We start from the raw sequence: 24084 nt of genomic DNA, 5'->3' as shown, positions 1-24084 counted from the left end.
TACATGGGTGATCACCATTTGGCGAACTTCTTCCGCATGTATTCCAGGGAGCCATTCCAACCAACGCAAAAACTGGTAATTCGGATGAGTCGCGCTGGCCAGAATACATTGTGAAACTCTTATTGTGAAACGAGATTTTCCATGAAAACAAAAAATGACGCTTAGCGCTTGACGCTTAAAATCGGCAAAATAGTTGACGGCGCTATCACTTCCGTCAACTGAAAAATAAATTGACGACGCTAGCCTCAGCGTCAACAAAAAGTTGACGCTGTCAAATGACACCGTCAAATTGACGGCGTCAACGTACAACACTGACAATAGCCTACCGAACTGTGTCTGTTTAGCCGTAGCCAAGGCTTGTGAGTAAAGAGATGGTAAAAGCAAGTCATCTACTGTATGGCAAAAGGTGTTCACTGTTCAACTGCTTAGTGCGCAGTTACTATTCAACATTATGTTTATCAAATTTGCGGTTTTTCTTGTACGGTACCGGTAACTGTTTGTAGCATAAGTGCGATACTTTTCTGAAATTTTCAGAACAAATATGTCACTAAGCAAAAGTGCGAATTTTGTTTCAACATTTCAATTTTTGACAGATTGTTTGGTGCAAAAAACAATGGTTTTTTTGTTTGTTTTTTCAAATATCATGTTTAAAAAAAAAAAATGAGAAAAAAGAAATTGACTCGCATCTCAATCTCTGACGCATGTTTCATAATCAGAGACATGAAAATGTTGTAGAATGAGTTATGCATCTTATTGCATTAGCTACTTTCATATCAAGAGTGGCTATCTACCGTCTTTTTGAAAAATAATATTGTGCTAGGCCTATACCGTACCGTACCTTCAATATTAACTTTATTAACAGGTACTTTTATGTCAACAATTTGTTAGTCTAAGTTAAATATATTTATAGCCTAAGACCTCTCATTGTTTGGAAAAGAAATTCAAATGGATGTGTGTGAATTTTTCTATCTTATATTTTTTCTTTCAAGTGAGTATAATTGCAGTAATAGCTCATTACTGAAGACTAACGCTTAATTTAACATTTTTTATAAACCTACTTTTTATATTGTGTTTAGTTTTATAGTGTGCATTTACTTTTAGTTTACTTAATTTGGAACTGGCAACTATTTGGCAAATTCAATCCACAACACTTTTCATTAGGCTGTCATTCATTACTACATGTGTGCTTCTCTCTGTTTTTGTTTTATTTTTTGCTATTTGTTTCTTGGGTTTTGTGGCCGTGCTAACTACTGATATATAGCCTACTACATGATTTTTCATTCAGGCACGTTTTAACCTTTCAAGGTTTTGCCACCTTTTGCCGTTCGTTAACGTGCTGGTAGGTTTAAATCGATTTTTGTACGGTAGTTAGTATCTTTTTCGTCCCGGACGCGTTAATGACGAAAAATAAAATGATTGATTGATTGGTTTGATTAGGCAACAGTTTGTTCTTTTTTGTGATACTTAAGCAGACTACATTTATTTACTTTAAACAGACATTATGTTTAAGCAGAGGAGCAGAGGAGAAGCCCGGAAAGCAGAGGAGAAGTGTGGAAGGAACATATGGAAAATGTTATAAATAAGGAGAATGTATGGGATCCTGGGTTTTTTTTTTCAGTCATTTATCGGTCATTGACCGATTTTTTAGCAAAATGTCCGAAAAAAATATAGACAATTCGGTCAAAATGTCCGAAAAAGTCAATTCGGGTGTTGCAAGGTTGAGTTTCGCTGATGAACGTTGAAGAAACGTTTGTCTGTTCTAACTTTTCTCAGATAAAACACGACAACGTTTCTCAGCGAAACTTAATGTTGTAGCTAGTCAGAAAGTGCAAATTTTGGTATGTATCAGCCACTTGAAAGGAAATATTTTCATCAGAAAAAATGAACGAAATAAATAAAAAATGACCAAATTTTTTCAAGTCATTTCGGGCAAATGACCGAAAAGTCTCAGCGAAAAAAAAACCCAGATGGGATCATATGACAGAGGTTGATCTGGTGGAGGGTCCAGTGGGAAAGGTGACTCGTGATGAAGTGGTGGAGGCAATGGGGTAAATGAAACTGCATAAAGCAGCCGGTCCATCAGAAGTGAGCGTAGAGATGATAAAAGCAAGTGGAGAGTTGAGAATTGAAGTAATGCTACAACTTAGCCAAAAGGTATTAGATGGAGAGGGAATGCCGGAGAAGTGGAAGCATAGTACTGTTATTCCACTGTTCAAGAGAAAAGGGGATGTGAGAAGTTGCAGTGCATATAGAGGTGTAAAACTACTAGAGCATGGAATGAAAATTGTGGAGCGAATACTAGAAAAGAGGTTGAGAACATTGGTGAAATTAAATGATATGCAGTTTGGATTTATGCCAGGAAAAGGTACAGTGGATGCTCTGTTTATATTGAGAAGAATGCAGGAGGAATACCGAGAGAAGCAGAGAAAACTATATATGTGTTTCGTCGACTTAGAAAAGGCATTTGACAGAGTACCAAGGAAAGTGATGGAGTGGGCAATGAGGAAAAGAGGTATACCAGAGGTATTAGTGAGAGCTGTGATGTCTATGTATGAGGATGCAAGAACAAAAATGAGAGTTGGATCAAATTATTCAAACGAGTTTTTTGTGAAGGTTGGTGTACACCAAGGATCAGTTTTGTCACCTCTGATATTTGCTATTGTGGTTGACGTTGTAACTGAAGGAGTGAGGGAGGGCTTATTGAGTGAAATTTTGTATGCAGACGACCTGGTCTTGACAAGTAATAGTATGGAGGGACTGGAGAGAAAGTTTGAGAAATGGAAAGAAGCATTTGAAACCAAGGGTATGAAGGTGAATCTTGAAAAAACAAAAGTGATGGTGAGTGGAGCAGAAGGAACAGTTGTTGAGAGCAAAGTAGATCCCTGTGGAATATGTGGCAAGAGAGTGATGAGAAATTCAATGCAATGCAAGGAATGTGGAAAGTGGGTACATGCAAGATGTGCTAATGTCAAGAGAGCCGCAATAAGATTGGCAAAGTGTTTTGTTTGTGGGAAATGCAGTAAAGGAAGGAATGAAGTGGAAGGCCATGATGATGAGTTCTGCCATAGCATCGAAACAGTGACAGACTTCTGTTATCTGGGAGATCGGATAGATGGAAGTGGTGGATGTGAAGCAGCGGTGACAACAAGGGCAAGATTGGGCTGGGCAAAGTTCAGGGAATGTGGGGAAATGTTGTATGGCAGAAAATTTTCACTAAGGATGAAAGGAAAAGTATATCGGAGCTGTGTGCGGCCTGCAATGCTATATGGTAGCGAGACATGGGTAATTGGGTATTGAGAGAGAGTGAACTGGCAATCCTGAGAAGAACGGAAAGGTCAATGGTGAGAGCAATGTGTGGGGTGAAAACGAGAAGGGAAAAAAGGACTGAAGAATTGTTGGATATGCTGGAGATGAGAGAGACCATAGACCAAATGGCAAGGGCAAATGGAGTAAGATGGTATGGACATGTGATAAGGAGGGAGGAAGGAAGTTTTCTTAGAAAAGCACTAGATCTAAAGGTGGATGGGAAGAGGAAACGCGGTCGTCCAAGAAGAACATGGAAACAACAAGTGAAGAATGAATTTAAAAAAATCGGACTGAAGGAGGAAGATGCAAGGGACAGGGTGAAATGGAGAAAAGGGATAAAAACAATTGCTGCGCGGAAACAATCGGCCACCCCCACTAGTGGGGAACAAACCGACGATGGATTATGATGATGATGATGAGACGTCTGTAAATTACGCAAACCCTGAAAATTACGCAATCCCTGCAAAGTATGCAAAAATTAGGGAAATTAGCACATACATTAGGAAAAAAATTATTCCTACGGCAAGAGTGGCAATTAATTCAGCCTAGTTTAATTACTCTATGCAGGCTAAGAAAACCTCATAGCTGAGTCATTTCATTAGGCTATTTATAATGCAAACAAAATTTTCAAATTTTGGCACCACCTAAATTTTTATTGGCTTAAAACATGCTTCTCACTTTTCTGAGAAGAATGGTGCAAATTTGATGAAAATCAGACAAGTGGTTCTCGAGTTATAAGTGAAATAACCTTGGACCACTAGGTGGCTTCATAGATAAGGAGCAATGGAAAACGGCAATATCTGAAGAACCGCTCAAAATATTTGGATAGTTTTTAGCTCTACCCCCATGTTTTCTGGGGTGGTCTATCTGTTTATGAACACTAAAACAAGTTTTGGCTACAACTTTTTGAGATAACTAAAGAAATTGACCTCTTATCGTTACACACCAATAAAACCATAATGCGTAACTTTAAAAAAAATAATTAGGTAGAGGAAAGATTAATGAAAAGTTTGGCACAAACAGTGTAGTGCTAAATTCCCAACTTTTTGCCCAAATCACATTTAAAAGTAGTAAAATGGAAACATTTTGATGTTTTTTATTTTTCCTGAAAAGGTTCAATACTCCTTTGTGATGTCATAGACATTATTTGTGATGTCATATTCATAATGGTACGTTTTTGGGTGATTGTTATTATTATCGATTTGTGCAGGTGTTATAGATGATTTGTGCAGAAAGTTGAGACTCTAGTGCTACACTGCTTTTGCCACACTTTTCAACAATGTTTCTCTACCTAACCAATTTTTTTAGTTTTTTTTTTAAGTTATGCTATGCATCATGGTTTTATTGGTGCGTAACGACAAGAGGTCAATTTCTTAAGTTATCTCAAAAAGTAGTAGCCAGAACTTGTTTTAGTGTTCATAAACAGATAGACCACCCCAGAAAACATGAAATGGCTCGTTTCGGTGAGTCTGATTTGGTGAGTCCGATTCGGTGAGTCCGATCCCTATTCGGTGATTTTTTCAATTTTTTTAAATTATCGGGTACCGTAGCCTAATTATCATTGCCGTTTTAGGGTTAGAGGTTAGGAACTCACCGAATCGGACTCACCGAATAGTAGCAGACCCCAGAAAACATGGGGGTAGAGCTAAAAATTATCCAAATATGTTGAGCGGTTCTTGAGATATTGCCGTTTTTCCATTGCTCCTTAACTATGAAGCCACCTAGTGGTCCAAGGTTATTTCACTTATAACTCGAGAACCACTTGTCTGATTTTCATGAAATTTACACCATTCTTTTCAGAAAAGTGAGAAGCATGTTTTAAGCCAATACAAATTAGGTAGTGCCAACCAATGTTCCTATTATAATGAAATGACCCAGCTATCAATTGACAAATGACAATGTGCAAACCTTCCTCATGGTCATAGCCTAATTACCATTACCGATTGTACAAGCCTAACCTTGCAAGGTTTATGTAGTTTTCAAGGTTTACTCAATTTAAAGGTGCCCATGGATTGGATATATTTACAGCACTGCGCTAATAGCCGTTTCATGCAAAGTTTTGGTCATTTAATTTCTTCATTTGTGCTTTTGTCTTGTCATGTGCAATTGTGCACAATTGTATCAATAGCATGACTATGTCTCACTCTGAAAAATAGAACAGAAAAAATACGTCGGTCTTATGCAGTTTAAAGTGGACCACAATTTTCTGGTGGCTACTTTGAAGCCTGAGGGGTCCTCTAAATACCCATTGTCAGTGTTGCAGGATGTTTTAAGCAAAAACAGTATAGTCAATAGTCATTCAGGGCAATTCGCATTTCTTTGATTTTCTGTCTAATTCGCAGTCACCCCTGTTAAAAGAAATAAACAAAACAATTCCACGATAATTTTTGCGCTGCTACCAAGATCAGTCCCTTCTGAGATAGATTTGGCATCACTTAGATATGGTCACACGTATTCGATCGCGATTCATTGAAGAATTTGAAAGGGGTCTAAATTAGAAAGATATATACTTTCGAGTAGTGAGAAGGAGCTTTAAACTTGCATCCAGCAGATTGTCGCAGTAAATCAAAATTTTAGATCAATTTGGGGTATGCTGCTGTAGGCTTTCTGCAAATGCATGCAAAACGTTTTGTCTTGTTTTAAATGGTTTTCATGACAGCAAATGCGAATTGCCCCTCCTGTCTACAAATCCAGGGCAATTCGCATTTTAGAAGTTCTGCCGTCATTATCGCTGCTGGAAGTCTGTGTCACTGTTACAGTTCCCAGATTGACATCCTTCTCGGAGTTTTTGTTTCTTTGAAGGGAGACTTAGTCACAGCTTGACATCTGTTACGAATAAAGACGCTGGCATGGAGTTAAAAGATTAAAAAAAAAACGGGTCACCTCCATCAGAATTTGACCTGTGCAAACAGTTCATTGTTTAATTGTGCTACGTAAAACAGGGCTAGCATGAATTCTAGAAGATTTAAAAAATGTGTCACCTCAATTATAAATGGCCTGTGCATGCACTTAATTATTTCTTTTGTCGTCTAGTCGTGAGATATTCCTGGGCGATTATTTCTGTCTCTTATTAGGCCGTTCTTGTCCTGGTTAGTTCCAATAGCACAATACAAAATTTCTAGTCTTTCCCCAAGATAATTAGGAACTTAATTCTCGACCTCTTTAATCCAATACGCTGGGAAAGAAAGGGACGGGCGTATAAATACTCTGAATGTGGAGAATTTATTTATTATTTTGCATCCGAGGCATTCCATTATAATTCAACAAATCCAAATAACCACTAAGTCTTCAATTTTGATGACTAAAGCATATGTCATAGTATGCGAAAAATGCATCTCGGCAAAAAAAAGTTTGAAAATTGGACAAGCGGTTTTCGAGATATCGCGTTCTGAAGTTTTGTGGCTGTCACTAGGTGACGCTGTTGATGTTCCCAATGTTTTTTGATTTTAGGGTTATATTTGAGGTAGAAAGTCGGTTGAAGTGTCTATTCCACCATTTTTCATAATGCAGAATTCAAAAATGATGTCAATTTTAGTCTACAAGAATTAGCTAAGGAGTTGTGTGGCATTTAAAAAAAATTGGGGGACCAAATGTCAACCCCCAAATTGTCATGTGGGTAACAAGATATCCCAAATTTTTTTTTTGTTTTTTAAAGTTTCTTGCGTATTCTTCATGATAATATACTGTGTATTTATGAGACTTTTGTCCTTTTTGCACAATGCAACCTTTTATCAAAGACTTGCATGAGAAGTTATATGATCTATTAATGCAATATTTGAATGATGCGTGCTTATGATGTCACAATAACAAATTACAGATTTTCCCAAAAAACTTTTTTCATAATGAAAATTGCTCAGGAAAACCAGCCCTTGTTTCAAAATTGCAGTCAAATTTTGTTTTCCCGGGCAATTTTCACAATGAAAAAAAGTTTTTTGGAGAAATCTGTAATTTGTTATTGTGACGTCATAAGCAAGCATCATTCAAATATTGCATTGATAGATCTTTGATGTAAGGTTGCATTGTGCAAAAAGGACAAGTCTCATAAAAAATATTATACTATCATGAAGTATATGCAAGAAACGTTCAAGAACAGAATTTTTTTTCGGGATATCTCGTTACCCACATGACAATTTGAGGGTTGGCATTTGGTCCCCCAAATTTTTTTAAATGCCCCGTAACTCCTTAGGTAATGCTTTCAGACTAAAATTGAGACCATTTTTGAATTCTGCATTATGAAAAATGGTGGAATAGACACTTCAACCGACTTTCTACCCCAAATATAACCCTAAAATCAAAAAACATTGGGAACATCAACAGCGCCACCTAGTGACAGCAACAAAATTTCAAAACGCGTTATCTCAAAAACCACTTGTCCGATTTTCAAAATTTTTTTTTGCCCAAGTTCAAATTTTGAACACAACAAAATATATCAAAACCAACACCTTTAGAAACCTAGTGGTTACATTTCTTTCTAAAATTTGTTGAATTATAATGGAATGCCTCATCCTCGTGGAAAGTAGTCATGGATACCTGCTTTTGGCAGGTATCCATGACTACTTTCATAACTTTCATAAAAGTAGCTTGACTACTTTCATAAAAGTAGCTTTGGGCAGGTTCTCAGGTTTTCGTTATGATATATTTCGTATCTTTGAAGGCATCTGAACGACATCATTCGAACGACAGTTTATCGAACGACACAGGGCCGTAGCCAGACCGCAGAGCAAGGGGGGGCCAACTTTTTTTAGGGGGGCCGAAAAAATTTAAATGGGCAAAATGATGATAATTGTAGCTGTTGCTATTGAATGTTGGGATTTTGCCAGGGGAAGGCGAAATTTTTTTCAGGGGGGGCGAGGCCCCCTGGCCCCCGGCTGACTACGGCCTGGAACGACAGTTAATCGAAAACCTAACCTCTAACCTAAAACTTAACCCCCAACCACTAACCCCTAACCATAACCCTACCCCTAACCCCCAATTACTAATCCCCAACCCCTTAACCCCCAACCCCTTAACCTCCAACCCCTTAACCTCCAACCCCTTAACCTCCAACCCCTTAACCTCCAGCTCCTTAACCTCAAGCCCCTTAACCTCCAACCCGTTAACCCCAACCCTACCCTTAATTCTCACCCCCAACCCCTAATTCTAACCCTAACCACTAGCCCCTAGCTCCTAACCCCTAGCCCCTTCGATGAATTGTCGTTCGATGAACTGTCGTTTTGATAAACTGTCATTCGATGAACTGTCTTTCGATAAACTGTCGTTCGATAAATTGTCTTTCGATAAATTGTCGCGTCACGAAATTTCTGAAGGTCTTGTAACCGTGCCTAATCCTTGCATGAAGTAAATCATTTCCATCTCGGGCGCGCTTTAACGTTCGCATTTTGTCGCTTCTTCCTTTTTCCAGACCTACTGTGGTATGGCAAGCATTATTGTTCGTTTTAATGATCGGAAATAAAAACAAACTAAAGATGCTTCAGTTATTGCGTTAATAGGGACCAGAACCAGCCGCGTGAAAAAGTGAAAAACCGCGAGTATCAATAAGTGTATATAAAAGCAGTCTTCGAAATTAGCCTCGGCAATCGGCAATTGCCGACGCAGATGCATAAATGGCGCATTAGCGTCGGCGATAAAAATGCCGAAGCCACACGAGCTCTTGTAAGGACCATAAGATTAGAAAAAAATTTTTTCTTAGACTACACCAGACTAGGATGTTGATTCAATCTAACTATTGCTGGATGTTTTATTTGGTTTACTTCCTACTTCGCCGCGCTTAGACACATGCCCAGCTGGGAGAATTGAATATTTTGAAGAAATATCACCCTATTTGCATTGATTTAACGCCAGTAGAATTATTGTCAAATTATTGTAAGCATCTACTCCTTATTGCACCTCGCTTTCCGTTATCTCGTCCAGCTGACAGCATCTGATGATACCGATTCTGACTAGTACTTTATCAAACAGACTTTGTGTTGCTCGCAGTGTCCCCATTGTGCCGAAATTATGTTAGCTTATACGTAAATCGAGGTCATCTTCTCCCATGGAGCTATTAATTTGTTACACGTTCTTTTATGATAATAATTCAACGTCTCTAGATGTCGAATTAATGTAAAACAAACGTAAATTTTTTATTGGGCATTGCTGTTGTAAACGCTACATAACCTGCCTGGAAAATTAAATCGATTTGTGCTGACTCGAACGTTGAATCAACCCAAAATTAACTTTCCCCCCCGTGAGTTATTTAACGTGAATTACCGTATCAGCATGCGTATCGCGTTGCTCGCTTTATCGCTACTTTTGATATTATTACATCACAGCAAATCAAGCAATGCGGTCGTGATAGACTACTCTAGTATATTTTTCGCTTCTCGTTTTACATGTTTTGGTACAATCTTTTCGTAATAAATATTCACAGCAATTGCCGAGGCAATTTCAACTTTTGCCGTTTGGCCTCGGCAACGTTTTTGCCGTTTGGCCTCGGCAACGTTTTTGCCGAAGTAAAAATATGCTAATTTCGAAGACTGTAAAAGTGTACATAATGTAAATATGTTTTTAGAACTCTTAATTAAAAAAAAAACTTAAAAAAATAAAGAGGTAACTCCATTTTGTCTCAGAGTGAAACCTCTGCCGCCAGTTGCAGTTTATACTATAGTCAATACCCAATAGTTATTCCAAAGGCCACAGTCTCCTTGATGGCAAATCAGAAATAGGCATGCAAGACGCTTTCAGAAGAAAGATCAGGATCTTCCGATTTGACTTTTTTTAAACAAATGAAAACAACAAAGGCAAACGAAAAACAACTCTTTAAAACTCCCCAACAAATTACGTGTTCCTGGCGAGCAATTTCATGTTACGTGATCTAACAACTCTTGGAAATTGGAATACCTTGCTCGCTTCAATTGACAGTTTGCCACGGATATGGAAGTGATGGGTTTGATATGCGAATTAATTTGCGATTTAACAGTGGTAACTGCCAAATTTACAATTCGCACTGCGAATTGGTATGGTATTAGTGGAATTCGCAGTTGCCACGTTTAATTAGGCTACACCTGAAACATAATCTGAGCGTAAACAACGTTTGCATGTTGTTTTACCTATAGAAGGTTGGCGTTTGTAGAAGCAAACCATGCGCTGAAATTGCGCACAGATTTCCGATAATAATTAGAAAGTTTGCGAATTACCGCTGCGAATTGGCCTGTTTCACTAATATTTATTCTAATGAAATTGGTTCAGAATAAAGGAAACTAAAACAATCAATGATACAACAACTAGCTAACTGCTCTTGGCTGATGCTGAGCTGCGTCGGAGTCTGCCTCGCTTTCTGACCTAGTCTTATTCTGAAACAACAACTACTATAGTTTTCACTCTGTCTCAACTGGGAAGGAAATCTAGCCCAGTTTTACAGGCAAACACCAATGAACTGGCAACCCTTGACAATCGTCACACATTGTCCACATTTTCAGGAGTTTACAAACATTTTCCAGGGTTGTTGGACCACAATCTTAGCCTTCACTGTAATCCACAAAACTAGTCAAATTGGAACTGACAATCCTGACAATGGGTATTTAGTAGGGTGTTTCAAAATTTCACCACTTTTAAATTTCAAAACGAGTACCTTTTTTTCTGATGGAGTTTTGGCCGCTGATTACGAATCTGGCATTATTTTTTCATTATGACGTCATCTTGAGGGTGCCCCACGCGATTTTTCACGATTTTTCGCGTTTTTTCAATATCTCGAAAACTACTTGGGCTAGACGTATGGAATTTGTATCAAATGATGCAGAATATACGATTTCCTATCTATACTTACGAGAGTTTAAAGTCGTATCTGCTTCAGAAAAGAAGTAATTTGAGAAAAACACTTTTTTATTGTTTTTATATCCATATCGATACACTGGACTACAAAAAAAGAATTTTTTTTTGCTTCATGAACTTTGAAGACTGATTTAGAGTAATTTTGGGGTGCTGAATCCGAATCTGACCTCAGATTTATCCTATCACGTCAGGTTTGTGAAATATGATAACAACAAATTGCTACTTTCGTCAAAAGTGGAAGATTTGGCGTTGCGTTTACCACCAACATATGCAGTGCTGTAACGAAAGGTTAGTGTTAGACAGGCCAAAACAGCCTAAATATGGTTACTGAACAAGCATTGCCATAGGCTTGCTTAAATCTTTGTGGTTTTATGCAAAACATTGAAGGGGGGAGGGGGTCAGTTACACTTATAGCCTCCCTTTTAGCTTGTTATTACTGCCTTGTTAATAATGTTGCTTAGAAAACAAATTGGTATCAAAATTATAATTGGTAGGTGTATTTCAGCTACTTATGGACCACATGGCCTGGACTTCTGGATCTTGCACAATGTGTATGTGCAATAAACGCAACGTCAAATCTTCCACTTTTGACAAAAGTAACAATATGCTGTTATCATATCTCACAAACCTGACGTGATAGCATAAATCTGAGGTCCTATTTGGATTCAGCACCCCAAAATTACTCTAAATCAGTTTTCAAAGTTCACAGAGCAAAAATCGTGTAGACCAGTGTAATCTTCGAGCTATATGACAATTACAATTGTGATTTTCGATTTTTTAGATGACATGAGTGAAATATATTTCATTAACATGAAATAAGCATTCCAATGTGTGGATGCCTCGACCATGCCGTTCCATGAAGAAATCGGCCAGGCGCTTATTTATACCAGATTTTTTCCCTGTGTTTAATGCAGTAGTATCTGACATAACTGAATATATTTTACTTAAAGTATCCTCACAAATTTGCTCGGTAACACAGTTAAAAATGGTCTGAGAAGTTACCGAAATTCCTTCCAAAAAAGTTTTCACAGCTATAACTTTTTCACACTTGACTCCTGTATCCACAAATTGTCCCAAAAAGATGTACCTGTCCATTTTGTTTATTCCATCATAGCATAATTGAATTGCTTTAGCATGTTTCAGCTCTTACTCACATTGATTTAAAGCTTCAAGTCGACACTGCTCGCGCTTTCGAAGTACAGTTGTTGGCGAAGCAGAAATATTTTTTTCTCCAACAGTTGATCGCTGCAGATCGGATTGTTGGCGAATCGACACTAAACGACGGTCTGCTTTAACACAGTCACTGGTACTGATCGAGAATGAACGTTTTTTAAGGTAAGCTTTTCCTCCTGCAAGATGCTTGGGAGCAGGTTGGTAATCCAGGTCGAAATAGGTTGACGTGTCCCTAACATTATCACTCGTCTCTGCTTCCAAAAATAAAATCATTCTTCTAACGGATCTTTGATCTTTCAGAAACACAATTTCTTTTTCTGGAACTCTGTGGTCAAAACTGCAACTACAAATCAGCTTACCTTTATACGTTTGAAATATATCTGGTATTTCACACCGGCACTTGGTTATATCAAAGAGCTGGTCGAGCCAGCCATCGCTGATTGAAATGAGTTTCAATTTCTTGGCACGTTTTCTTGCCACAGCAAACTTGTGAATAAGTTGCTTCAGTTTTGTATGGATACTTCTCAACTCGATAGCAGGCAAGCTGGCTCTTCTCCACAGTTGAGCTATGTCATTCATAACTACATCTTTGATATCATTGAATCCTGGAGTTTTCTTCAAAAATTTAGTGTCTGTATCCATTAAAAGCTGCTGAATATAATGATAGTGCTCTATAACTTCTCTACACGTTGGTAATGTATTTCCAAGTAACTTTTTCGAGACTATCAGAGACTTAACCTCAACAGATCTCAACCATGCCATATCCCTGCTTATACTGCATTTAAAACTGACCAACTAAATTCAAATTGGAAATTGTTTTTATCCCTTAAGACCCGTATTGTCAACAAACAATTATCATCGTTGATTTACAAACAATTACCATTGTTATTACCAATTACCGAATTGACGTCACAATGTATTGTCATATAGCTCGAAGATTATAGATATGGAATGGCTGTAAAAACAATAAAAAAGTGTTTTTCTCAAATAACTTTTTTTCTGAAGCAGATACGACTTTAAACACTCTTAAGTAGAGATAGGAAATTGTATATTCTGCATCATTTGATACAAATTCCATACGTCTAGCCCAAGTAGTTTTCGAGATATTGAAAAATCGCGTGGGGCACCCTCAAGATGACGTCATAATGAAAAAATAATGCCAGATTCGTAATCAGCGGCCAAAACTCCATCAGAAAAAAAGGTACTCGTTTTGAAATTTAAAAGTGGTGAAATTTTGAAACACCCTAGTATTTAGAGGAACTGAACCTGGGAAGGGTTTTGTTAGGTCTTTATCTAATTCTCCACCAAAAGCAATTATATAGTATTTTTTTGTTATAAATTATAAGTTATGCAAGCCTTAAAGCAGCCGGCGGCCATGGCCGCTAACTAGTGCTTGAATGACCGCCTGTGCTACCTCCTCAGTCGGCCAAGTTTGGCCGCTGGTTTCTTCTAGCCAATTATTTAATTTCGCAATAGAATGATCGTGGATTAAATGTCGAAAATGTGTAGCATTAAAAAGTGACGCAGAATTAGGTCAGCGCATCATAGTCACTACTGTTGTATTGAATATATCCAGCTGCGACCACCAGCGCTGTAAGTCTTGTTTGCAATTCCCGATGTTTATTTTAACGAAGTGTTAATCCGAAGTGCTAATTTACATCGGCTGGTAATATTGTCGTTTTTATATCGATTCAATGTTGTCGGACATTGAATATTTGTTAAAAAGGAGAACTAGGTTAGTTGACATCTGTGGGTAAAACACATGTCTTCATAGTTGAGAACGCTGTGGTTAGTGACTTCACACCCTCAATGGTGACATCATAACGGAATATATGGTCAGGTTTTATGAAAATTGAAAGGCGGTATGCAGTTGAAACAATTTACTGAGCTGCGAGCAGTTAAAACAATTTAGGGTCGTTAGATGGTCCCGCAATACCGGGTTACAATTCCGATAAAGCATTTAATGCGTGGTACAACGATTCTATTGCAGGACGTCGCCCAGACTTCAACAACGCTAAGTGATCATTTTAACGTTGTTGCAAGTTTAATGCTATTTACTTCAGGGTTGAGAAAAACCCGTTTGTTTTTTAAAAAGCCCAACCCGCCCGTTTTTTTTTTTAAAAAAACTCGAGTTTTTTTGGGTTTTATTGAGTTTTTTAAAAAAAAGATGCAAAAAAGGTAGATTCATGCTTATTTCACCTCAAAACTACTTTTTACCAATGAAGTGCCTTTCACTCACAGTACATGCTTGCATATTGCATAACTCAATAAAATAATGCACTACTACTAGAGCTGTTGCTGCTTGAATGTTGCATCATCCATTAATTTCAAGATCAAGTTGGATGTTGTATCATCCACTGATTTCTATACCAAGTTGATGCTACCTTAGTAGAAATCACATTATTGCATTATTCGCTTTAGATTTGAAGGCAAGGAGCATTTATGCCATCATGTTTAAATATTTTTTATCATTTCTATATATATATAACATAGGCGCCTAACCCGTGGGGGCCCGGCCCCCATGCATATTTCTCCGTGGGGGCAACTTTTATGCTGTATTGATACATAAAACAATAGATAAACTAGCGATCGGCAGCAGGAAAACATTTTTTAAATGCAAACTGCAACAGCTTCGCGATAAATAATCACCAGAACGAGCAGCGATGCTACAATCCCACACCAGACAACAAAATCTGTCATTTTACATTGATTTAACGTCTGATGACGAGCAGCGATGCTACAATCCCACACCAGACAACAAAATCTGTCATTTTACATTGATTTAACGTCTGCAGACGCACCCAAAAACAACACAATTTGCTACGTAGACACGGACCGTGCGTTTAGCTTTATGCACTTGCAAACAGACTCGATGCGTTGCTCGATGTCGCTTTCGAAAGTCGAAACCTCTGCAGTGAATCGCTCGCTGTGAAAATAAACTTGAAGTCTCGGCCCGAGGTAACCACTAACATTAACCAACGCAACAAGGGCTGGTACAAACCGCATTGCGCACACACGGCCGTTGCCATAGAAACCCGATCAAAGGCGGGAATATGTGCATCTTTTGTTTCATCTACAACACGAAAACCGGCGTTTTACAGCGAATTGAAAGCAGGTCAGTCATAAGTTGCGACATTGTAGTGAAAAGGGAGAAATGTCAAGTGGAAAACTTAATCAAACGTCTCTCCGTAACTATTTTCAAGGGCTGTTTACTGATGTCAGCAACTTCTAAATTTATTCAAGGTGACGTGCTGTTGAATTGATGTAAACATGAATGATTTTACTTTCAACAGGTATATTTTCAAGCGTATGATCAAGTTAGTATTTGCATTCCATTTTCAAAACATTGTCATTCCATTAATACAGTATACCTTTTAGTAAACCTTTTCGTCTCGTGTTTCATGCTAATAAATCTAGTTCGTTGCTGAACTTTATGTTGTGCTTAGCTTAAAGAGTCGCAGTCCATCAACCGCTAGCAGACGCATGGCATGTGTTTGCTTAACCGAAGTGATCGAGTTTTGTTAATAATAATTAACGATAGGTCGAACGTAGCGATAACTCCGAGTGTGGCAATAAAAGCAATCCTAGTGTGACGGCATAATTACGTCATCGATCTGCGTGACATTTTGCTGAATTTACGTTGCTGCTGATGAAACACGCTTTTGCCCCCACGGTCAAAAAAATAGTTAGGCGCCTATGATATATAATATATAGTAATGGATGAGCGATTGCGTGGCCATTTAGGCAAATGCTCTGAAACAGCCATGTGTTAGAATCCAGAATCTGTAATTGGTAAATAGCCTACTTTTTAAAAATAGCCTCCTAAATTGCATTTCACATCATATATACAGACTACATTAGAGGGGTCAGCTACTATTCGGCGAGTGCCCTATTCGGCGAGAGCCCTATGCGGCGAGTTCCCTATTCGGCGATTTTTTGAAATTTTTTTTAAATTATCGGGTACCGTAGCCTAATTATCATTGCCGCTTTTACATCGTTTTAATGTCGCGAAACGTTGAAATAAGATCTTAACCCTAACCTCTAACCCCAACCCCTAAAACGGCAATGATAATTAGGATACGAACGGGCCATTCCGACAGTAGAGTAGTACTTTCACCAGTTTAACTATAAGGCCTTCTTGCATAAATGAGTTTTAGTGTAGTATACACAAAGTGGCATTACTTGATTTTTGTGTACTGTACAATATCCACTGCGTTTTCAGTTTATTCTTGGAAATTTACTTCACAATCACATCCTTAAGTCCTCATTTAAAGGTTGTTTTAAGTGCCTTGTAGTGTTTTTGTTCATTTTTTTAAATTTTCTAATAAAAACTGCACAAATATGCTGCTCTGGGTTTTTTATGGGTTTTTTTTGGGTTTTTTAAAAAAAAGCACCCGGGTTTTTTTGGGTCGGGTAAAATACCGACAACCCTGATTTACTTGTGCTATCGTTATTGTATTTTGGCCTCCAAGCATGCAGATTTGGCTGCCGAGAAGGAGCTCTCGGTAGGCCACGATGGCTGCCGGAAAAAAACACGAGTTTTAAGGCCTGTTATGTCAATTTCTTGTCATATATACTTCTGGTATTAAGAATGAGTCAGTTTTTTATAAGGTGTACTTTCTAAATTTTTAAGAAATTTTAATCTGCAGTTGTGTAATACCTTGTATATATTACACTCTACTGAGTGTACAGTGGTTGCTAAGGGTTTCAGTATTCAATTCATGTATATCTTGTAAAAAAATGGCGTGGTTGCATTTTGTTTCTATATTATATGTTTCTTTTGATATAAAGTTGTTGACTGTTGAGTATGTTCTGAATTCTAAAACCGTTTTTAACATATGAATTAGCAACATAGAGAAATAAAACATAGTAACTTTAGCGGGTTTAGCATACTTTATTTCACACAAAATATAACATAATTAAATAAAATAAACTCAAACGTTTTCGACACGTACGTGTGTCCTCATCAGGAATTAAATCTGCAATACATAAAAGGAAAAATCGTAACCTAACAACTGACAATTAAACCCAAACCTAACAACTAAAAGTGCAATTAAAGAGCACATCGCCTCTTGTGAAACGTGCACTGACAATGTCTCGATCGACCAATTTAAAATCATCTCTCGAGGCAGATCTGATTTTCAGACTAAGATCATGGAAGCCTTAAGAATCAAACGTAACAATCCATCTCTCAACCGGCAGTTATTCGCCTGTGGCTCATCGTTCCTTTTGTGTGTGTTCTAATTGTTTTGTCAAATGCCTCTAGTCTACACCTCACGTGATCTGTTTCCCACCGCATAATTTACTCGCAATCATTCTCGTATCATTTGTTCAGTTTGTGCTTTCAGTCCAGAGTGTCGTTACAGTTACAGTGCATAGTCAAATTTATCTTACGATTTTTCATTTTATGTATTGCAGATTTAATTCCTGATGAGGACACACGTACGTGTCGAAAACGTTTGAGTTTATTTTATTTAATTATGTTATATTTTGTGTGAAATAAAGTATGCTAAACCCGCTAAAGTTACTATGTTTTATTTCTCTATGGTTCAACAAAGCAAACTCTCTACCAAAGAATTAGCAACAAGTTTATAAATGCAGATGCAGTTATGCTACTGTGCAATAATATCATTTCTGCTGTTTCAGGTTTTACAAAATGCATTGGCGAAATTTGTAGAGATGCTCGTTCTGGTGATGATGCTACAACGGAAAGTGTACCGTTTTCATGTCCACGACTTTTTGAACCAGAGCAAAACACTTTTTGCTGTGGAAATTTGAGTTTACAGACTTACTGCTGCTCTAATTCTTCATTGACTGTATATGCACGTACAGACTCCCCTGATTACCCTAGGTAAGTATTACGGCAGAAATGTTGTATTTGTGTTCATAAATGCATATTGCAATGCAAACAAAATCATGGTTAATTGCAAACTGCTTTAAGCGTAACAATCATTTTATTGGATCAAAATCCCATACCAAATCCTATCTAAAACCATCAGTTAAAAGCGTATTCCCTAAAGAAATAAATTGAACATTTATATCAGGATTTGTTTCTCGCTTGCATACTGCATTCATATAATCGTATAATTGTCTTGGGCCAGAGGTTCGGAAGCAAAAGCATGAGTCACATGACAAGCGGTAAGCAGAAGGAGAATGTCCCTCTTTTCTTTCTCATACCTGCTCAAAAGCAATGTGTTGAAAATAAAGTTATAGATGCATGTTCTCATAGGAAAAAGAAGCGACTGTAATTTCAGGGTCTGCTACTATTCGGTGAGTCCGATTCGGTGAGTTCCTAACCTCTAACTCCTAACCTTAACCCCTAACCCTAAAACGGCAATGATAATTAGGCTACAGTACCCGATAATTTTTTTAAAAAATTGAAAAAATCCCCCGTTAAGGGATCGGACTCACCGAAACGGGCCATTCCGGTAATTTCATGTGTAAAACATTTTTCCTTAACATCTCACTTTTACAAGTATAAAGCAAAGACGGTTCAATATTCAAATTCTTGAACAAAAAAGCTTGAATAGCCACTTGATCTAAAAAAGTGGCTGAAAACGTTTTGTTTGATATGTTTAACCTTTTATTGTTAAACATATTCGAGACTTCTTTAATTTAAAACAATAGTGTTGCTAGAATACGTTAAACTCAACAGCTTATAATCAAAAATTATGTTTTTACCTTAGCTTTCACACTAGCTATGTGCTCTGAAACTTGCAAACAAAAGTTTGGAAAATCACGCAAGAAATTGCCTATCTTTTCCGAAGTAGATAATCTTGCTCTTTTTTTAAGGATGAAGCTTTTCATAAAGACGTAATACCGTAATGTTGAACACTTTGGCACTCAGATGAAAAAAGTTGCGCCCCTTGTAGATTGTGTAATTGTATTCTTATCACATATGAAGCTTTGCGTTGTTTTTATAGATCTTGTTCTTTTTTTTAGGAACGTTGTGGCTGCAAAAGTGATTGTAAGTCTCTATGGAGTTTTTGTGCTTGCTTTGATGGTGATCGACTGGTGGTCTCATCGTCGGATACAAAAATTGAAAAAATCCCAGAAAGCGGAACAATAGAAACTCGGCGCTCCTATCAGCAACATTTCTTTCATATTTCTGTTTTACTACTCTGCGGCAGCTTGCCTCTCTGTTTTGTGGAAAAACTATATATATAATACAGTATATACATTATTTTATTTCTAGTTTTGTGTTCTCATGTGATCCTGCTACTGGAGATTGAACTGTTCTTTCCACTTTTCGGAATGTTAATATTGAGTGAAATATTTTAGTCTTTGTTCCATTTGACAGTATTTCTTATTGTAGTGTAGTGCAAGACCTGTTTACTTGATTTACATTACTTTGTCTGCCGCTGAAGCTCATCATACTGCTCAAAATATTCAATTATGTCCCGTACATTCTTTTTTGCGCTTTGTAAACTTCAATCTCATGCTAAGATGTGTAGCATACCAAATATTTAGCGAGAATTACCTTTTCACCCTCATTTTGCCCTGGCAATGGATTTCCACTACTTTAACTCCAGCGATGACAAAACTGTGTTTTTGCAGAAGTTGTGTTGAGTCCAGAATGTAATATTGAAAACGTGCTTTTAAGCAAACGCACCCCACAATTGCATTATTTAATTGTTTGGTTCTAACGACTTCGCTTTAAACACGTGTCTACAAGACATAGCGTCTGCAAATTTCAACAGTATTTCAGACATTTTTATTCTGTCGTAACTCATTAAATATTTAGCTTCTACTGAGATACATGGAAATGGGGATAAAATTGGTCAGCTCATTTTTTAAGCGAAGCTTTTGCAATAAATGATATCACCTTTTGTACCCCATGAAGAGAAGTCGTTTCTTGTTTACTTCATATGGTTAATTTACAATTCAACTAAACCAGCTTGGAATGGCCCGTTTCGGCGAGTCCGATTCGGCGAATCCGATTCGGCGAGTCCAATTCGGCGAGAGCCCTATGCGGCGAGTTCCCTATTCGGCGATTTTTTGATTTTTTTTTTAAATTATCGGGAACCGTAGCCTAATTATCATTGCCGTTTTAGAGTTAGGGGGTTAGGGGTTAATGGTTAGGGGGTTAAAGGTTAGGGGGTTAAGGGTTAGGGGGTTATTTGAACGTTAAGCGACGTTAAAACGATGCAAAAGCGGCAATGATAATTAGGCTACGGTACCCGATAATTTAAAAAAAAAATTCGAAAAATCGCCGAATAGGGAACTCGCCGAAAAGGGCTCTCGCCGAATAGGGCAGTCGCCGAATCAGACTAGCCTAATTGGACTCGCCGAATAGTAGCAGACCCAAACCAGCTATATTATTTTTTTCTATAATTTAACTGTCTCAATCCATATCAAGATAAATTCAATAACTGAATCAAAACGAGCATGAAAATGGTTCAAACACTTACCTTTTGAAAGCCATCGCCCATCGTACAGCATTATAGAAGGAAATCCGTTTTTGTTTATTTTTGCAACACATAAAGTGAAGCAATCTATTGTTAAGGGCACAAACTTTTTCTTTTTGTCATATTTCATCACAACATTCAACGAATGATGCAGCTGTGGCAACTAAGAGGTGACAGTGCATAAAAATAACGATTGCAAAGATTCCTCAAAATTTTCTTTTTATCGATGCGATGAATGATTCCCTTCTCTCCAAAGAAGTTTTTCACTGCTTGGAAAATACTTCACGCCCCAGTAAGGAAAAACTGAACACAAACTCACTAAGTGTAAAATTTAAAACTTATTAAATTGTTTTCGTGCATTATTCACCAGCTTTAATATTGTTGCTGTGATATTTCTCATCGTTACTTATCCAGGTTTAAATTGCTCGGTATTGTTGCTTTACAACAGGCAGCTCACTGAAGAATACTAGCCACTCTATTACCGTGTCATAGGAATGCAAACTATGCAATTATGCATTGAAGTGCTTGATTCTTTGAAAGAAACCGTCGTTAAACAACCTTGGACATTGTACTTACAGTGCACAACAGTTTCTTAGCCGACTGAAAAACGTTTATGGTGCTAGCTACTTTCTGTGTATGTGTTGCTGTTACTCGTATTGTATAATAACGAACGCTTGAAGCACTAAGCTTTCTTACTACAATTTTTTAAAGATGGGCAAGGGTGATGAATAAGGAAGGACACATCACTTTAAATTTATTATGTCTCTGTTTTCTTGCTTTGATGTACTCTTTCCTGCACGGCGTTTTTGGCCAACCTCTGTGGTACAATCGATCGGTTGATACATCTCCAACAACTTATTAGAAAAGTCTGTAGACAAATTCGTAGGCATTGTCAAGTTGGAACAAAGAGGCTTTGAAATAGATTTTTTGTGTGTTATTGCAAGTATTGACGTTCATCTTTACCAGTGTTTTGTTGCATGATTCGTCTCAATTATGTGGTACTCATAATTGTGCTAATATGACGTATTATGTGTATCAATCATATTCATAAGGTATTGTCTATGTAACATCTTAGTGCAGAGGTGCTCAAAGTTTTCTGGGTGTGGGTCTGCCGCATTTAGCTATTCGTGAGTCTTAACAACCGCATTAAAGGGAAGCTGGACTGGTCGTTGCTTATGTCTTTATGTCAATCTACGCTTCTCGGGTCTATACTTTCATGTTACCAGGTCAGCCATCTTTCTAGGACCATACCGAGAGCTCACTTTATAGCAACTTTCTTTGGTCTTCCTTGATAGACCTTCTGCTTCATTTCGCATACGGCGTAGAGGGCACTCGTTAATCACGTGATCGCAGTTGACGTGTGCGAAATACCTACATCTATCTTACTACAATTACCTGCTCATGAAATGTTTTCACATATACGTTGCTGCCTGCCTTTAAGTCAGTTTAAGCTTACCAAATTTTAATAGTTTATCCCAGATTATAAGAAACCAGACTAATTCTGATGGCGTACTAGGCTACTTCCCTCACTGCGTGAAGCACACCATGCATATTTTTATGACGAAGGGAATAGAATTGAAACAAAATACGTCGACTTTATTATTTCAAGTGTTTTTATTACAATTAGTTTTGTTGTATTTGATATTGTTTTTGAACGAATTGAGACATTTAGGTTTAGGAATATTACTGGATGCGTAACTCGCTTTCTCTGCCACACCAAAGAAGAGACTCAATTCGGCACTTTATGCGTAGGTACAAACTTGTTTAAAAGATATTTTCTGTTCTTCAACAGATCGATCAGCTGTGACCTCCCTGCAATTTGTTCTGTCTTTTGTTTTTATTATTAATTCTGGCATGCTTTTCAGTCCCGTAGTTTGCTTGTTGTCAATTTTTTTCAATCTGCGTGTCAATCGCACGACATTTCGTAAATCAGAAAAAAAAACGACCCGTCTACTGCAAGCCTGCACAGTGCACAGCATAGCCCATTGCCTGCGAGCCACATGCGGCTGGGAATTGATTCTAGATACGGATTAACTTTTTAAAAAGCAACAATGAGATAGTGTTGTACAACACGCTCCTTCTGCGATTACCTTTTGGTTTGATTTTTTTCTATCTGAATAATATCTCTTACCCTTAGTATAGCCATTATAGAAACGTCACAACGTACGTATGCGGCCTGCGAAATATAGTTCTTTTTTGCTCTTCGTGCCCCATTATGAGTTGTGCAGGTCTGGAGTGTAGCGGTAAGCCGGAAAAGTGTAGTTTTTCATGCCCTAGTCTAAAATTTCTAATACAATTGAAAAAGTGGAGAAAGTATATCTATTTGTGGATGCAGTTTATCTTGCAGCATGATTATTGACTTTTGTGAACAAATTGTTAAAAACAAACGTTGCTGTTGTTTTTGTGCTCAATACAATGTTTATTTCTTCCGAAAGAGTTTTGATGTGGAATTGCAGACAACTTTCTCACATCTTAATCATGTGACATGCCGCTGTGCATTTGAAAAAAAAAATCTTTTTATAAGTATCATAGTCAATATTTGCAAGGGTTACCAATCAACTGAAAGAAATAGCACAATATTTCAGAAGTGCTACACGAAATTACTTTTACGTAGCATATTTTGTGCATCTGGACGTATTTGATAATATCGACAAGATTTGAAAGCTGAATATAATTTTTGACCAGGACTGTTCGTCAGGAGACGCCAAAGAATTTCTTGTACAAAAGGGTTTACACCACGGCCGTGGAGCAAAGCGTTTGGAGCTGAAGCCACAAAAACTGTCAGCTCCGGTTCCAGTTTCGACAAAGATACTCCTGGGTTAGTTTTATTCAATCTGTTTTGCGAGACCAGACACTGTCAGGAGATGACTGGCTATGCCATAATTTGAAGCTTTTTTTACTGACCAAATGGTTTTTGTTTCATATGAATCAACAAAAGAATATATACATTAAACGCAGGGAATAGGGGCAATTGCCCCTCCAAAATGTTTTGAATAAACATTTCATCTTCTGTTACAGCATTAATTAACAGAGTTTTTTTATTTATTTTGGCTGAAAGTACTCTCAGAATGCCCAATTTTAATGTATTTTTTTCAAAATGTTTTCGGGAAGACCTCCTCTGGGTGCTTTGCTTTCGCCGATTCCTTGTCGGGCTCAATGACATGTGCAACAATACCTAATTGTCTCCTCCCCAACATTTTTTGCTGGCTACCCTGGATTTAAACGTGTTTAAGACGTTAAATTAATACAAAAGACGACTGGATTTCGCTAGTTGGGAGTGATGTAATGTACAGCTTGGTATTTTGTAAGTTATGGTGAGAGTAAAGTAATAGCCTACGCAGTTGATCATAAGCAAGTTTCGTAGCTATAGTTGGAAAGAAAAACAATG

The 24084-nt window shown here is 37.6% G+C and overlaps 1 protein-coding gene across 1 annotated transcript; it reads left to right on the top strand.

Annotated features, from left to right (window-relative positions):
• Nucleotides 1-860: 860 nt before the first annotated feature.
• LOC145772816 (uncharacterized) lies at nucleotides 861-20274 on the top strand. The gene is made up of 3 exons (XM_082584698.1): nucleotides 861-988; nucleotides 17935-18139; nucleotides 19231-20274. The coding sequence occupies exons 1-3, from the start codon at nucleotides 946-948 to the stop codon at nucleotides 19355-19357; spliced, it is 375 nt and encodes a 124-aa protein (XP_082440824.1). The 5' UTR covers nucleotides 861-945; the 3' UTR covers nucleotides 19358-20274.
• Nucleotides 20275-24084: the final 3810 nt, after the last annotated feature.

Source organism: Aplidium turbinatum, chromosome 6, assembly GCF_918807975.1.
Source record: "Aplidium turbinatum chromosome 6, kaAplTurb1.1, whole genome shotgun sequence".
NCBI classification, from domain to species: Eukaryota; Metazoa; Chordata; class Ascidiacea; order Aplousobranchia; family Polyclinidae; genus Aplidium; species Aplidium turbinatum.
This window is presented reverse-complemented; position numbering and strand designations above follow the sequence as displayed.